We start from the raw sequence: 17,895 nt of genomic DNA, 5'->3' as shown, positions 1-17,895 counted from the left end.
AACAACGGGAATATCCTGCCCCAAATGTAGGAGGCTAAGGCCCCAAGTTATCAAGGTCTGTCGGACCTGATCCGACAGTGCAGATCAGGTCCGGCAGACCTCGCTGAATACGGCGAGCAATACGCTCGCCGTATTCAGCATTGCACCAGCAGCTCACAAGAGCTGCTGGTGCAACGCCGCCCCCTGCAGACTCGCGGCCAATCAGCCGCCAGCAGGGGGGTGTCAATCAACCCAATCGTACTCGATCGGGTTGATTTCCGGCGATGTCTGTCCGCCTGCTCAGAGCAGGCGGACAGGTTATGGAGCAGCGGTCTTTGTGACCGCTGCTTCATAACTGCTGTTTCTGGTGAGTCTGAAGACTCGCCAGAGACAGGGGCCATCAAGCTCCTTATGGAGCTTGATAACTAGAGGCCTATGAGTTGAGTTGCACCATTATTTTTGGGGCTGTACCAAAATTAAAAAATTCTGGCACAAAGTTAATGATTGGATTAACAGAATTAATTCAATCACTATACAACTATCAGATAAACTTATCTTCTTTTTTGATAGGAAAGGATACTCTTTTAAGAACTCACGTCAACTAACTAGTATAATTATAATAAGTAGACTTCTGATCCTAAAATACTGGAAATCCAATAAACCTCCAAGTCTGAGAGAACTCAAACAAAAAATACAAAACCAAATTATATTGGAACAAATGGATATTTTAGCTAGTTCTGAAATTCTCATAACTAGGTTTTTAAAAAAATGGAAAAATATAATCTTAGATTTTCTGGAAGAAAGCCAGAGACAGTTAATTGCACCATTTAGAGGTACCATATATCTTGAAACAGCAATTGCAAATAATGAGTTCCCAAGATAGGGAGATAAGAAATAGAGGAGGCGGGACCCCCCCCCCCATCTTTTTTCTCTCTCTTTCTTTTCTCTATAAAAATGGTATAAAACAAACCAACTAGGTAGATTTAGGACAGAATATATGGGTTTCTATGTTTTTCTTTTGCTAAAAGCCTTGATGAATGATGTAAACCGATATATGATTTGTGATAGGTACTTAACCGTTAGTATATAAATAAAAATATATTAAAAAAAAAAAAAAATTGCTGCTCTGCCTGAATTATTAAAAAGAAGTTTTGTGTACCTTTAAGTGAATCTTGTTGTTTTGTTCCTCTGTGATTAGGGATGGGCGAATGTGTTTATATCCGAATTCGAATGTTAGAACGAATGTTATTGTAGAAATTCGATTTACATAATAGAATGTTGATAAGATTGAATATTCTTAAAAATTCGATTTTCGAATGTTATTTACAGTTTTTGAATGTCACATTCGAATTCGAATGTCACATTCGAATTCGAATATTACATTTATAAAACACAATTGTAGACTAGAAACACTATTTCAAATGTCACATTCGAATCGAATATCACATTCGAATCGAATGTCACATTCGAATTCGAATATTACATTTATAAAACAGAGTATTAGACTAGAAATACTATTTCGAATTCGAATGTCACATTCGAATCGAATATCACATTCGAATCGAATATCACATTTAAAACACAATATTAGACTAGAAATACTATTTCAAATTCGAATGTGACATTTGAATTCGAATGTAGCATTCGAATATTATATTCATTAAACACAGTTGTAGATTAGAAATACTATTTCAAATTTGAATGTCACATTCAAATTCGAATGTCACATTCAAATTCGAATATTACATTTCAAAATTGAATGAATACATAGCTAAACATTCTATTATTCGAACTAATATTTTCGAATTTTATTGAAAACTTCGAAAATGAAAATTCGAAAATAGAATGTTATATAAACATTCGAAATTCGATTCCAACGAACGAATGTATCAAAATTCGTATTAAATTTCAAATTTTTAGAAACATTCGCCCATCCCTATCTGTGATTCTTAGGGCTGACCACAGATGATTCTGAACCTCCTAATACTCTGCTCAATATTTTTTTGACTATGAACAATCTTGAGAAAGTGTCCAAGGCCTAGATTTGGAGTTTGGCGTTAGCCGTGAAAACCAGCGTTAGAGGCTCCTAACGCTGGTTTTAGGCTACCGCCGGTATTTGGAGTCACTCAAAATAGGGTCTAACGCTCACTTTTCAGCCGCAACTTTTCCATACCGCAGATCCCCTTACGTAAATTGCGTATCCTATCTTTTCAATGGGATCTTTCTAACTCCGGTATTTAGAGTCGTGTTTGAAGTGAGCGTTAGAACTCTAACGACAAAACTCCAGCCACAGGAAAAAAGTCAGTAGTTAAGAGCTTTCTGGGCTAATGCCGGTTTATAAAGCTCTTAACTACTGTGCTCTAAAGTACACTAACACCCATAAACTACCTATGTACCCCTAAACCGAGGTCCCCCCACATCGCCGACACTCGAATAATTTTTTTTAACCCCTAATCTGCCGACCGCCACCTACGTTATCCTTATGTACCCCTAATCTGCTGCCCCTAACACCGCCGACCCCTGTATTATATTTATTAACCCCTAACCTGCCCCCCACAACGTCGCCTCCACCTACCTACACTTATTAACACCTAATCTGCCAACCGCAAAGCGCCGCCACCTAGGTTATCCTTATGTACCCCTAATCTGCTGCCCATAACACCGCCGACCCCTATATTATATTTATTAACCCCTAATCTGCCCCCCACAACGTCGCCTCCACCTGCCTACACTTATTAACCCCTAATCTGCCGACCGGAGCTCACCACTATTCTAATAAATGTATTAACCCCTAAAGCTAAGTCTAACCCTAACACTAACACCCCCCTAAGTTAAATATAATTTACATCTAACGAAATTAATTAACTCTTATTAAATAAATTATTCCTATTTAAAGATAAATACTTACCTGTAAAATATATCCTAATATAGCTACAATATAAATTATAATTATATTATAGCTATTTTAGGATTTATATTTATTTTACAGGTAACTTTGTATTTATTTTAACCAGGTACAATAGCTATTAAATAGTTAAGAACTATTTAATAGCTAAAATAGTTAAAATAATTACAAAATTACCTGTAAAATAAATCCTAACCTAAGTTACAATTAAACCTAGCACTACACTATCAATAAATTAATTAAATACAATACCTACAATTAAACTAACACTACACTATCAATAAATTAATTAAATACAATTCCTACAAATATATACAATTAAATAAACTAGCTAAAGTACAAAAAATAAAAAAGAACTAAGTTACAAAAAATAAAAAAATATTTACAAACATAATAAAAATATTACAACAATTTTAAACTAATTACACCTACTCTAAGCCCCCTAATAAAATAACAAAGCCCCCCAAAATAAAAAAATGCCCTACCCTATTCTATATTACTAAAGTTCAAAGCTCTTTTACCTTACCAGCCCTGAACAGAGCCCTTTGCGGGGCATGCCCCAAAGAATTCAGCTCTTTTGCCTGTAAAAAAAAACATACAATACCCCCCCCCAACATTACAACCCACCACCCACATACCCATAATCTAACCCAAACCCCCCTTAAATAAACCTAACACTAAGCCCCTGAAGATCTTCCTACCTTATCTTCACCCTGCCAGGTTCACCGATCCGTCCTGAAGAGCTCCTCCGATGTCCTGATCCAAGCCCAAGCGGGGGGCTGAAGAGGTCCATGATCCGGCTGAAGTCTTCATCCAAGCGGGAGCTGAAGAGGTCCATGTTCCGGATGAAGTCTTCATCCAAGCGGGAGCTGAAGAGGTCCATGATCCGGATGAAGTCTTCTATCAACGGCATCTTCAATCTTCTTTCTTCCGGATCCATCTTGCAGACCTCCGACGCGGAACATCCTCTTCTCCCGACGCCTACTAGCCGAATGACGGTTCCTTTAAGGGACGTCATCCAAGATGGCGTCCCTCGAATTCCGATTGGCTGATAGGATTCTATCGGAACAGCCAATAGAATGCAAGCTCAATCTGATTGGCTGATTGGATCAGCCAATCGGATTGAACTTGATTCTGATTGGCTGATTCCATCAGCCAATCAGAATATTCCTACCTTAATTCCGATTGGCTGATAGAATCCTATCAGCCAATCGGAATTCGAGGGACGCCATCTTGGATGACGTCCCTTAAAGGAACCGTCATTCGGCTAGTAGGCGTCGGGAGAAGAGGATGTTCCGCGTCGGAGATCTGCAAAATGGATCCGGAAGAAAGAAGATTGAAGATGCCGTTGATAGAAGACTTCATCCGGATCATGGACCTCTTCAGCTCCCGCTTGGATGTAGACTTCAGCCGGATCATGGACCTCTTCAGCCCCCCGCTTGGGCTTGGATCAGGACATCGGAGGAGCTCTTCAGGACGGATCGGTGAACCTGGCAGGGTGAAGATAAGGTAGGAAGATCTTCAGGGGCTTAGTGTTAGGTTTATTTAAGGGGGGTTTGGGTTAGATTAGGGGTATGTGGGTGGTGGGTTGTAATGTTGGGGGGGGGTATTGTATGTTTTTTTTTACAGGCAAAAGAGCTGAATTCTTTGGGGCATGCCCCGCAAAGGGCCCTGTTCAGGGATGGTAAGGTAAAAGAGCGTTGAACTTTAGTAATATAGAATAGGGTAGGGCATTTTTTTATTTTGGGGGGCTTTGTTATTTTATTAGGGGGCTTAGAGTAGGTGTAATTAGTTTAAAATTGTTGTAATATTTTTATTATGTTTGTAAATATTTTTTTATTTTTTGTAACTTAGTTCTTTTTTATTTTTTGTACTTTAGCTAGTTTATTTAATTGTATTTATTTGTAGGAATTGTATTTAATTAATTTATTGATAGTGTAGTGTTAGGTTAATTGTAGGTAATTGTAGGTAGTTTATTTAATTAATTTATTGATAGTGTAGTGTTAGGTTTAATTGTAACTTAGGTTAGGATTTATTTTACAGGTAATTTTGTAATTATTTCAACTATTTTAGCTATTTAATAGTTCTTAACTATTTAATAGCTATTGTACCTGGTTAAAATAAATACAAAGTTACCTGTAAAATAAATATAAATCCTAAAATAGCTATAATATAATTATAATTTATATTGTAGCTATATTAGGATTTATTTTACAGGTAAGTATTTATCTTTAAATAGGAATAATTTATTTAATAAGAGTTAATTAATTTCGTTAGATGTAAATTATATTTAACTTAGGGGGGTGTTAGTGTTAGGGTTAGACTTAGCTTTAGGTGTTAATACATTTATTAGAATAGCGGTGAGCTCCAGTCGGCAGATTAGGGGTTAATTATTGAAGTTAGGTGTTGGCGATGTTAGGGAGGGCAGATTAGGGGTTAATACTATTTATTATAGGGTTAGTGAGGCGGATTAGGGGTTAATAACTTTATTATAGTAGCGCTAAGGTCCGGTCGGCAGATTAGGGGTTAATAAGTGTAGGCAGGTGGAGGCGACGTTGTGGGGGGCAGATTAGGGGTTAATAAATATAATATAGGGGTCGGCGATGTTAGGGCAGCAGATTAGGGGTACATAGGGATAATGTAAGTAGCGTCGGTTTACGGAGCGGCAGATTAGGGGTTAATAATAATATGCAGGGGGCAGCGATAGCGGGGGCAGCAGATTAGGGGTTAATAAGTGTAAGGTTAGGGTTGTTTAGACTCGGGGTACATGTTAGGGTGTTAGGTGCAGACGTAGGAAGTGTTTCCGCATAGCAAACAATGGGGCTGCGTTAAGAGCTGAACGCGGCTTTTTTGCAGGTGTTAGGTTTTTTTTCAGCTCAAACAGCCCCATTGTTTCCTATGGGAGAATCGTGCACGAGCACGTTTTTGAGGCTGGCCGCTTGCGTAAGCAACTCTGGTATCGAGAGTTGAAGCTGCGTTAAAAATGCTCTACGCTCCTTTTTTGGAGCCTAACGCAGCCTTTATGTGGACTCTCAATACCAGAGTTATTTTTATGGTGCGGCCAGAAAAAAAGCCGGCGTTAGTTTTTCGGGTCGTTAGCCGTAAGTTTCTCATTTTACCACATCAAATTATTTTGCCAGCAAATTGGGCACAGAGTAAACCATTCAATTTGCTCACATACAACTCTAATTGAGCACATGTCAGATATCATCAGGGTTCTGTTGTGTGGCCCTACTGACCAATGTGCCACTGAGAAATGACCTGGGAGGGTGAACAGTTACTGTGTTGAGCCTGTGGCATTGTAGCTGTTTAGTTCCAAAATCCTGACAAATACTTCCCCAGACCTGATGACTCCCCATAGAGCCCCCCTGACTTATCTTCCACTCATGACCAGTAGTTTACTCCTGTTGTAATTAAACAGCCAGTCCTCAGACAGAATGAAACTTTAAGCTCCTACAGCTCCCAAGCTATTATGGTGGTTGTGCTTCCCAAAATGCTATTTTCTACTCTCTCGGTATGTGAGCCTTAAAATATGTAACAGTATAAAGTTATTGTAAGCCAATATTTTAATATTAATATTATCTTTTTATTAAACAGGGAGTGACTATGTTTAATAACTTGAGCTTGCACAAACGAGTAAAGGTTTCTGAAATAGAAAAGTCTAAAAATTATGCAAAACTATGATGGTTTGGAATACTCTTAGCCTATGTCTGTTATAAAAACTATAGGTGCAATTAATGCAGTATGAAGCAAAATGAAGACTACATAATAAGTGTTTGTGAAGGGTTCTAATAGATAACCTCACAACATTCAAGATATTTTGCACACATCTACTGTATTGTAATTAGTTAAAAAAAAAAACATAAGGCTTAAGGTAAAAAAGATGAAAGCAAAGAGCTTGCAACTTTCTTACTAAATTTAAAAGTAATTGCTTGTTGTCCTATAATGAAACAAAAACAAATGTACATTTCTTTGAACTAGACATTTTAAAGCTCAATTTAAAATGAGATGTTTTTCTTCATTTAATGCAACCACTTGGAACGTGTGTCAACTGGTTATTTGACATAAATACAAACTAATGTGCAGGCAGGACAAAACTAATGTGCAGGCAGGACAAAACTAATGTGCAGGCAGGACAAAACTAATGTGTAGGCAGGGCATCATTAACTATGGACTGATGAAGAACGTTGAGGACATTGAGCTGGACACAACTGGTATAGATGAATTAATCTGATTATTTTGCTTTCAGGTTTGTGCTAGTTACTAAACTATCCTATTTGCCAGACCTTAGAAAGCACCTATCAAGAGTCTTTAAGAAACCTAATTGGTAAAATGTGCAGGGCAGGATTCACTGGATTCATTGAGGAACAAATGATCACCTCTGCCTTTATGTCCCATTTCTGCGTGATGGTGTCATCATAGATATGTACGTAGGGGTAGATTTATCAAGCAACAAATGCTGCAATCTACCCCCCGAAGTTTCAGGTCCGCCTGAAACTTAACTTAAAGGGACATGAAATCCAAAAATTTTCTTTCATGATTTAGATAGAGAATACAATTTTAAACAACTTTTCAATTTACTTCTATTATTTAATTTGCTTCCTTCTCTTGTTATCCTTTGCTGAAAGGTTTATCTTGGCAAACTCAGGAGCAGCAGAGAACCTAGGTTCTAGCTGTTGATTGGTGGCTGCATATATATACCGATTGTGATTGGCTCACCAATGTGTTCAGTTAGAAACCATTAGTGTATTGCAGCTCCTTCAACAAATGAAACAAAGAGAATGAAAAAATTAGATAACAGAAGTAAATTAGAAAGTTGTTTAAAATTGTATTTTCTATTTGAATCATGAAAGAAAAAATTTGGGTTTCATGTCACTTTTAGAAGCAGCGGTCACAAGACCGCTGCTCCTTAACTCATCCGCCACCTATGAGGTGGCAGACTGCAATAATCATGGTTGCCAACCCCTGCTAGTGGCTGATTGGCCACAAATGTGCAGGGGGCGGTATTGCACAAGCATTTCACCAGAAATGCTTGTGCAATGTTAAATGCCAACAGCGTATGCTGCTGGCATTTAACGATGTTGGGCGGACATGATCCGCTACAGCGGATCATATTTGCCAGACATATGATAAATCTACCCCCATAGTCACTACCTCAATCCTGCCCATCTCATATCACTGCTTTACAAGAGGCTACAGATCCCCAAACTTGGTTTCTGTTCGGAACACTAATATCAGCAATAATGAGAGTATTATGGAAAGATTAATACTGAATGTGTACCCTGTATGTACATACAAAATATGAGCCAAAAGGCCCATGAAGTCTTTACATAATTCCATTTGAAGTGTAAAGCTTAAATAATTGTTGATAGCCTATGCATATCCCAATCAAATTGAATTTCCTTACAATATTGTATTACCTCTATCAGAATTATATTCCACGAATCAACCGCCCTTTATGTTATAATGTAATTATGCAAATTCTTCTTCAACATACCAGCCTAAAACTTGAGATCATGACCTCTTGTTTTTATTGTTGTTTCTATATATTTTTTTGCATCCTCAGCTTTATTTATTTCCATTGATATACTTGAAGTTCTCTTCCATATCACCGTTCTCCCGTCTCATCTCCAAGCTATACATATTAAGGTCAAGAAGTATTTAATGGTATCTTTTATTTTTTGACCATGTACCATTTTAATAATCCTCATATTAATAGACTTTAGTTTAATTATATCATCTGGAAGATACATTCTCCAGACCTGTAAACAGTATTCAACATTGGACCTATCTAGTGATCTATACTTAACTGCAAGAGCAAAATTCTGTTCACTTGCCATATCCTGGAAAGCTTTCAGTGAGGCAGATGTCAATGACAATAAATGACACATTAAAGGGATGGCAGCTGTCAGTGTTATGTCTGCCAAGCATGGCCTTAGCACGGCCCCAGCAGATTACTGAGTACTTGGAAGGTAAAGGGATCTCATTTCATAATGACAGCAACAAAACAAGGCAAAGAAAATTTAATGTGATGATTTTCATGCAAGTGCTTGCCAGAGCAATTAGGAAGTTGTGTTTCTATTTTTGCACGCCTGGCTGGCTGATCTCTCACTGTGTAGTCTGATAAATTGTTCTCACAGCAGATTATACTGTATGGGGGGCAAACCACATACCAGAAAACATTTATGTTAATCAAAATTAAAGGGATGTTAAAGTCAAAATTAAATATTTATGGGTCAGATAGAATATGCAATTTTAAAAGACTATTCAATTTACAGCTATCAAATTTACTTTTCTCTCTTGGCATCCTTTGTTGAAAATCATATGTACATTTGCTCACCAGATATGTTTATCTAGGTCCAAGTAGTGCATTTCTGCTCTGCAAACTGACTATAACTATGTGTTAAATCATTCTGCAAGATCTGCAGTTGCTAAGCACATAGTTATATGAAAGCAACAATGCAATAAATAAATGGTCTAACACATACAGAGTTATATATGCATGGATACAATGTGTATGGCCTCACTTGCTACGACACTTGCTGTCTGATTACCTCTGTATAACCCTGTTCATTTCTGGGCTGTGCATAAGGCAAATTTAACCTTTTGCTATCTTAATACTTACCATGATTTTGCTTGTGTTACAAAACTATGCCCATTGTTCCAGGTATCTTATGTACCATTTTATAGTCTGATTGCTCCATCATTATATTGCCCCTTGTCCATTGGCAATGCTTGCCATTTACTGCTCTGAGTTTATGTAACCTAATTGCTTCAACCTTGCAGCAAATCTTGTTCCAGTTAACCTGTTTGCTATTTATTGGATTGAGCTTCTAGAACTAGAATGTTGCTTCACCTGCATCAACATATTTTCCCTGCTAGTATCCAATATAACATTAATCGCTTAAAGGGACATAATACTCATATGCTAAATCACTTGAAACTGATGCAGTATAACTGTAAAAAGCTGAGAGGAAAATATCACCTGAGCATCTCTATGTAAAAAAGGAAGATATTTTACCTCACAATTTCCTCATCTCACCTTCTCCCAGATGCACGTAAAAAAAATAAAAAAAAATGAAGAAATGAACTGCAGCCAATCAGCATCAGCAGTGCTGAGGTCATGAACTATTTTACTGTGATCTCATGAGATTTGACTTAACTCTCATGAGATTTCATAGTAAGCTTCCTTTACCTGATTGGTGAAATAATATGAGAGTGCACGAGGCTCATCCTTTCAGCTGTCCCAGGACAGACATACTAAAATGCTGCTTAGAAATCCTTTACAATGGGAGGTGGCTACTGAGGAACTTTTGAGGTAAAATATCTTTCTTTTTTACATAGAGATGTTCAGGTGACATTTTCTAGTCAGCTTTTTACAGCTATGCTGCATCACTTTCAAGTGTTTAAACATTTGGGTATTATGGCCCTTTAAGCAGATTCATATGTGTAATAAACTCATATCATACATATGTGGCCCAGTATAAGGATGCAAATAACATCCTTTTTTAATCACAGCATTGCAAGGTACATAACCCAAGAAGGAAAAAGTAGTACATTTAGGAGAGCATAAATACTTTATTCAAAAGTCCTCCTGCTTAGTCCCTCATCAAGTTCCACATTTTCAGGCTTGTGGGGTAAACAGTCCACAGGGGATTGTCAGATATAATCATTCTCTTACAAACTGGTTAGTTACGGTTATGGGCTCCATTTATGAAGCAGAGGATGCTGCTTTATAACCCTATCATTTCAGGTCCGCCTGAAACGGAATAAAGAAGCAGCAGTCGTCAGGTGGCGGACTGAAATCATCCCGATCCGATCGGGATGATTGACGGCCCCTGCTAGTGGCTGATTGGCCGTGAGTGAGTAGGGGGCATCATTGCACAAGCATTTCACCAGAAATGATTGTGCAATGTTAAATTCAGACAGCGTATGCTGTCTGCATTTTGGGAGGTCGAGCAGACATGATTTGCTACAGCGAATCATTTTCGCTCTCCCTTTATTAAATCTACCCCATGTGTGTTACTGATAGAACAGTAAAAATATATTAATGAGAGAGGGGGGCTAATAATTGTTCTGTGTGTGTTACTGGAAGCTGAAAGTGTTAATTACTTAAAGGGATACTGAATGCAATTTTTTTCTTTCATGATTCAGGCAATTTAAAGCAACTTTCTAATTTAATCCTATTATCAATTTTTCTTCATTCTCTTGGTATCTTTATTTGAAAAAGCAGGAATGTAAGCATATGAGCTGGCCCATCTTTGGTTTAGCCCCTGGGTAGCGCTTGCTGATTGGTGGCTACATGTAGCGCTATCCAGGGTCCTGAACATAAAATGGTCCTGCTCAGATGCTTACATTCCTGATTTTTCAAATAAAGATACCAAGTGTACGAAGAAAAATTGATAATAGGAATAAATTAAAAAGTTGCTTAAAATTGCATGCTCTGTCTGAAAGAAAAAAAAATTGGGTTCCGTATCCCTTTAACTGTAAGAACTATATTTGGCAGACTGGAGTGAGTCAAAGCATGAATTTAAGAGTGGTCATTAAGTTTGCCCATGTGCTTATTTGAGTAGTACATTACTGCTAATGAGCCTACCTAGATATGCTTTTCAACTAAGAATACCAAGAGAATGAAGCAAATTTGATAACAGAAGTAAATAGGAAAGTTGTTTAAAATCACCTGTCCTGTCTGAATCATGAAAGAAAAAAAAAAATGGGTTTAATGTCCCTTTTATCTAAAGTGACAAATAAATGTTTCCATGTTTAGTAAGTGGTCCATGTTATATATAATAGAAATGTGGTCTTTCCATGTTCATTTATAAACTTTCTGTGTCCATTTAAGAGAAATATATAGGTATATACTGTATACTGCATATATATATATATATATATATATATATATATATATTCTAACACAGGATTCACAGAGAGCTGGCAAATATTCAGGTTTGTGTAAGGATTGTGCCAAAATGATAAAATGAGATTACGTCCAAGAATTTACCACTAGAAAGCAATTACTTACGAAGGCATGACCTGCTGTCTGCGTGCAGTCGGAAGCCAGATTTGCACTCACAATAATATGACCCTGGAGTGTTTACACATCTTTGTTGGCAGCCGCCGTTGTGTACTTGGCATTCATCAACATCTAGAAAAGGAGGAAGCAGAGATGGAGAAATATGTTGGTGAATCAAAGCACCAGTGTCCATTTGTAGCATTTTTTTTTGTAACTAAACACTAAATACCCAATAACCATCTCATTTTCAACATATGGTAAATAAACAGTAGTGAACCTATTCAATAGAGGGCCCTGGGGCAAATTTTATTCTGTGCCCCCTCAAAGGAAACTTAGTAGTAAGCATTAGTCATATACTTTACATGCTACTCTGTAGATAGATAGATGGATAGATAGATAGATAGATAGATAGATAGATGGATAGACAGATAAGATAGACAGACGGATAGTTTAGACAGACGGACAGAAAGATAGATAAATTGATAGTGTAATTAATTATAATACATTTTATATCAGTATATTTTTGCATATAAAACATTACAATCACTGGGACACACCATGTGATATATTATGAGAAATGTAGTAATGTAAATCTCTGATTTTGTATACCAGGAATATATCATTTCAACTATACTGAAGGGGAAACATTTAGAAACAGATTGTATATAAAAAAATCAAAGCACCAGTGTCCTTTTTGTAGCATTTTTTTTTGTAACTAAAGACTAAATACCCAATAACAATCTATTCAACAGAGGGCCCAAAGGTAAGTTAGTAGTAAGCAATAGTCATATACTTTACATGCTACTAGATAGATAGGTAGATAGATAGATAGATAGATAGATAGATAGATAGATGATAAATAGAAAGATAGATGATAGATAGATAAATGATAGATGATAGATAGGTAGATAGACAGACAGATAGATGATAGATAGATAGATAGATAGATGATAGATAGATAGCTTAGGGACAGACAGACAGATAGATGATAGATAGATAGATAGATAGATGATAGATAGATAGACAGTCTAATTCATATTATAATACATTTATAACAGGATATGTTTGCATATAAAACATTACAACCATTGGGACACACCGTGTGATATATTATGAGAAAGGTTGTAATGTAAATCTCTGATTTTGTATACCAGGAATATTTAATTAATCATTTCCCCTATACTGAAGGGAAAACATTGAGAAACATGGATTGTATATAAAAAAATAAAGCCATCAATTTTGTGTGTGAAGTAGAATGCAGATAACATCATATATTACATCTGAATATTAAATGGGGATATACAAGTGAAATGATGCCGTATTCATAAATAGATAGATAGATAGACCACCAATAATAGTTATGCCCCTGTAAATAAAGCATCTCTTACTTATATAGCACCATACGAGAGGATTTTAAATGTTTGTGCGCAAGCGATAAGTGGTTTATTGTGGGTGTTTGCGCTCATTGGGCTTACCGCTCGTATTATGAATTGAAAGTTAACGCGATCACTTGAGCACAATCACAATTTAAGCTATAATGATTACTACAACTTCCCGAGCTCTGGTTAACTGTTTTGCAAAACAAAAAAGTTGCACAAAAGACATCAAAAGTACATTACAAAGTACAGTTACACTCATAATCACACCATCTAATAAAAATAATTAAAAAAAAAAATTGCACACAAAAGGGCTCAAAGATAGTAGGTCTCAGGTGTTAGAAAAAAAGGCAGGCAAATGACTTTAACATACACATATAGCTACCAATCAGCAAGCGCTACCCAGGTGCTGAATAAAAAATTGGCCAGCTCTTAAGCTTAGAAATAGAGATACCAAGAGAACGAAGAAAAATTTATAATAGGAGTAAATTAGAAAGTTGCTTAAAATGGTATGCTCTATCTGAATCATGAAAGAAAAAAAAAAATTGGGTTTCATATCCCTTTAACCAATTTCTTTTGTCTGTAACTCTATTTTTTTTTTCCAACTTTTTTTCACTGATTTTTTGATCAGTACAGTAGGTCATTCATATCTGTTCATAACTGGCTACAGCAAAGGAGAGATACAGTACACACATAAATACAGTCAAGAGGCTTTTGGAGCGGTAAGTCACTAAGCTGCAAAACAATGCAAATATTGCAAAATGGCAACTATGTAGGTAGATTTTTGCAATGTATTGCTTACATGCTGCTGATAAATACCTTGCATATTTAAATACAAATATTTTAAAGGGATATGAAGGTCAAAATTAAACTCACGTTTCAGAAAGACATAAAAACAAAATAAAATTTTATCTGAAATGTAAAAATTGACTCTCAGAGCTAAAAAAGAGGCCAAACATCAAAAGTTATCTTATGAAAAGCCTTGTGTTTGTTGAAACAATATTTTCTCTGGGGACAACTGTACAGTGTCCAAAACAGAGATGAAAATAATTTTTATGGAGTTTGATCACTTCCTATTTGGCGACCTTGCAGCCATTTTTGTTTGTATCTGTAATTTTTGGCAAAATACAACGGCAAAAAAGAAAAGACTGTTGATCCAAAACTAACACGTGAAAACAGCTATTTTGCTACATCTAAACTTAATTTGTTCCTTTAAGTTTTAGGTATATTCAAATGTTCATAAAATGCAAACTATATATGCACAAATAAAAAAACAACAAAAAACATCAGTCCACAATCCTTTAATTTCGAAAATGGAATTTTATGTTCAGCGGGAGTAAAGAGAGCTAAAATGCCTTAGTAAGTGTCCCTCAGAGGTCAGTTCTGGGGCCTGTTTTGTTGAACATATTTATCAGCTATATCAGCAAAGGGAAAGGTTTGCAGATAATAATAAAAAATTCTAATAAAGTTGATGTTTCAGGGGGGTGAGAAAATAAGCAGTATAAGGGATCTAAAGTTTAACATCAGAAAGTGTAAAATTATGCATTTAGAAAAGAAAATCCAAAGGTTAGTTACAGACTCAATGACACTTGGTAAACAATGTGGTATCGTAGCAAGTAAGGCCAGCAGAGTGCTTAACTATATAAACATAAGCAGCATAAATAGTACGATTCTTATGCTATTTTACAGATCACTAGTTAGGCCATTTCTTGGATATTGTGTATTGTGTGCAGTTCTGGAGGCCATATCTCCAGAAGGATATAAATAAATTGGAATCTGTTCAAAGGAGGCTACTAAAATGGTACCTCTAATAAAGTAGGGAGTTACCCTAGGAAATGTACAGGCCACAACCAGTTTCTCTGCAGCGTGATATCAGCTCTGCGTCCCCAAGAGCCTGAACTGAGAGACGAATTAAGAGGGGACACATGCATTGCTGAAAGGCCTAATCGCTGGAGTCAGTGGAAAGTTATTGAACTTGGTCTTCCTTGGGCACAGAACTTCCATTTATACCAGCACCTGTGGAGATTCAGTGGAGACTGGTGGAGGGAGAGAAGCGTTCACCCACTCCGGGAAGGTACTTTTTATATAACACCCTTTAATCATACCTCATTATTGTTTGAGATTTATACACGTGAGTGCATTTCTTGGCACATATTAAAATTGATATTGTTATCATTACATTTAGATCTCCCCACTTCTGCTTTTTCTAAAAAATAAAACTTCCCATGAAAGGCTTAATGATCTAAATATGTATAGCTTAAATGAGAGAAGGGAAAGAAGTAATATGATAGAAATGTTCAAGTATATTAAGGGGATTAGTAAAGATGAAGCTGTTAGTAATTTTCACAAAAAAATAAAATAAATCCAGAACAAGGGGTTAAGATTTAAAGATGAAGAGTAGTGGTTCAGGAGTAATTTGCAGAAGCGTCTTCCTAGAAATTGTGGTTGATTTATGGATTAAACTTCCAAAAGAGTTGGTAAAGGGGAGGACTTTAAGAATATCTTGGATAAGCATAAGACTTTACTACAAACTAAATAATTTTCTACAGACCTGTTGGGCCTATGTTTCTTACCAAAATCGGTTTCTATTTGCTACTTCATTAGGGAAAATGCAGATATCAGTGAAGGTTATTAAACGGATATTAAAAGGACAACAGCGAAAAACTTTGAAACTATAAGTTTAAATGTTTAATTATGTGTAGTTTAAAATGCATTATACTTTCATTATTTTTTAAAATTTTATTTATCATATATATGCATGATATATATCCACAATTAATCACTACATTAGAAAATTATGCATATAAATATATAGATGTTTTATAAACATTTCAGCAAGTTTTGTTAGCAAGACTTGCATTGCTTTGCTGTCTCACAGCAGTCCAGAGACATACCCCTTAAAAACATAGGGTTTTATTTATCAAGCTGCGTATGTGAGCCTCCAGCCGATAGGTAAGCAGTAGCGGTCATTAGCTCTTTACGTTGCGCTTATAAAATCACCCCGGACACATTCGCCCAGGGTGATTGACAGCCCCTACTCGTGTGCCATGGTTCTAGTGTGAGCAAGGGGTGGCATTGCACAAGCAGACTCGAACCCTGTCCATCTGGACTTTGTTATATGGGGCTCATAGCGTCTACTGCAGAGGGCAAGGGAGACTAGCAGCTATCCCTTTATAATGGAAGCCTCTTAAGTACCAACCAACTGTAATCAATCGTCCCAAAATATTGATTTTTTTTTAGACCCTTATATGTGGCTTTATATGGTAGGAGTCACCAATTCACATATATGAATGTGCTCCTACACTGTACACCATACCTTGTAGCATGTTATAGGGTCATTGTTTTAAAGGGACAGTCTAGTCCAAAAAAAACTTTCATGATTCAGATAATGTAATTTTAAACAATTTTCCAATTTACTTTTATCATCAATTTTGCTTTGTTCTCTTGGTATTCTTGGTTGAAAGCTAAACCTAGAAGGTTCATATGCTAATTTCTAAGCCCTTGAAGGCTGCTTCTTCTCTCAGGGCATTTTGACAGTTTTTCACCACTAGAGGGTGTTAGTTCATGTGTGTCATATAGATAACACTGTGCTCACGCATGTGGAGTTCCAGGGAGCCAGCTCTGATTGACTAAAATGGATGTCTGTGAAAAGAACTTAAATAAGGGGGCAGTTTGCAGAGGTTTAGATACAAGATAATCACAGAGGTAAAAAGTATATTAATATAACTGTGATGGTTATGCAAAACGAGGGAATAAGTAATTAAGGGATTATCTATCTTTTTAAACAATAAAAATTCTGGTGTAGACTGTCCCTTTAAATCCGGCAGATTGCATTCTAGTTCTCTGCTGTAAATTATGAATGTAGGTTAAAATAAATATTAAATCTACATAAGACTATTTATGTTCTACTATGAATAATAATGGTTTTATGAGGCACATGAATACATGATGGTTCCCTTCAGTTAAAAAGCATTAAAATATTTTTTTGTCCGGTCCCTTAGGAGTGCACATCGTTTGTTAAAGAATGTCCTTTATAGTATTTTGTGCATCTGGGTAACAGAGAAAAGTAGACTTTTTACAATCTACGCTGAGAAAGTGCTTACATGCCTGGCAAATACACCATCTTGTATCCATTTTCCATGCCTGTTTTAGATAATATCAGCATTGCTCCCGGAATGTTCTCAGGGTTACAGGAAACATTTCTTGAGCAGACTCATGATATTCCAGATCACTGAATATATATGAGGTGAGTTTGTACATTGTTAGTACGCTGCTTCACCAAACAACATGCCAAAGGCAAACTTTTCCTTCCAGTAAATAATATTTTAGATACAAGTATACATAGTTATATTCTGTGAAGATGGCATTAAAGGGGCATGGAACTCAAAATGAAACTTGCATGACTTAGAAAGAGTGTACCATTTTTACAAAAATCTTTCCAATTTATCTCAATTATCAAATTTACAATTTCCTCTATAATTTTTTTTTACTATTTTATCTTTTTAATTACATTTTCATGAAGTATAGTTTTTACTGAGTATGTTAAATACAATTATTCATGCCTACTTTAAATACATTACTGTGGAATTTAAATTTGCATTATGTGTATGCGTTTAATACAA

At 36.2% G+C, this 17,895-nt stretch overlaps 1 protein-coding gene across 2 annotated transcripts in view; it reads right to left on the bottom strand.

The window, feature by feature from the left end:
* MEGF6 (multiple EGF like domains 6) overlaps positions 1 to 17,895 on the bottom strand; it is a 681,655-nt gene that overhangs the window by 148,544 nt on the left and 515,216 nt on the right. For both annotated transcript variants that reach the window (XM_053690339.1, XM_053690340.1), the window contains one exon: positions 11,907 to 12,029. In XM_053690339.1, coding sequence (XP_053546314.1) covers positions 11,907 to 12,029 — 123 coding nt within the window. The remainder of the gene's footprint in view (positions 1 to 11,906; positions 12,030 to 17,895) is intronic.

Source organism: Bombina bombina, chromosome 8 (assembly GCF_027579735.1).
Source record: "Bombina bombina isolate aBomBom1 chromosome 8, aBomBom1.pri, whole genome shotgun sequence".
In the NCBI taxonomy this organism is placed as follows: Eukaryota; Metazoa; Chordata; class Amphibia; order Anura; family Bombinatoridae; genus Bombina; species Bombina bombina.
This window is presented reverse-complemented; position numbering and strand designations above follow the sequence as displayed.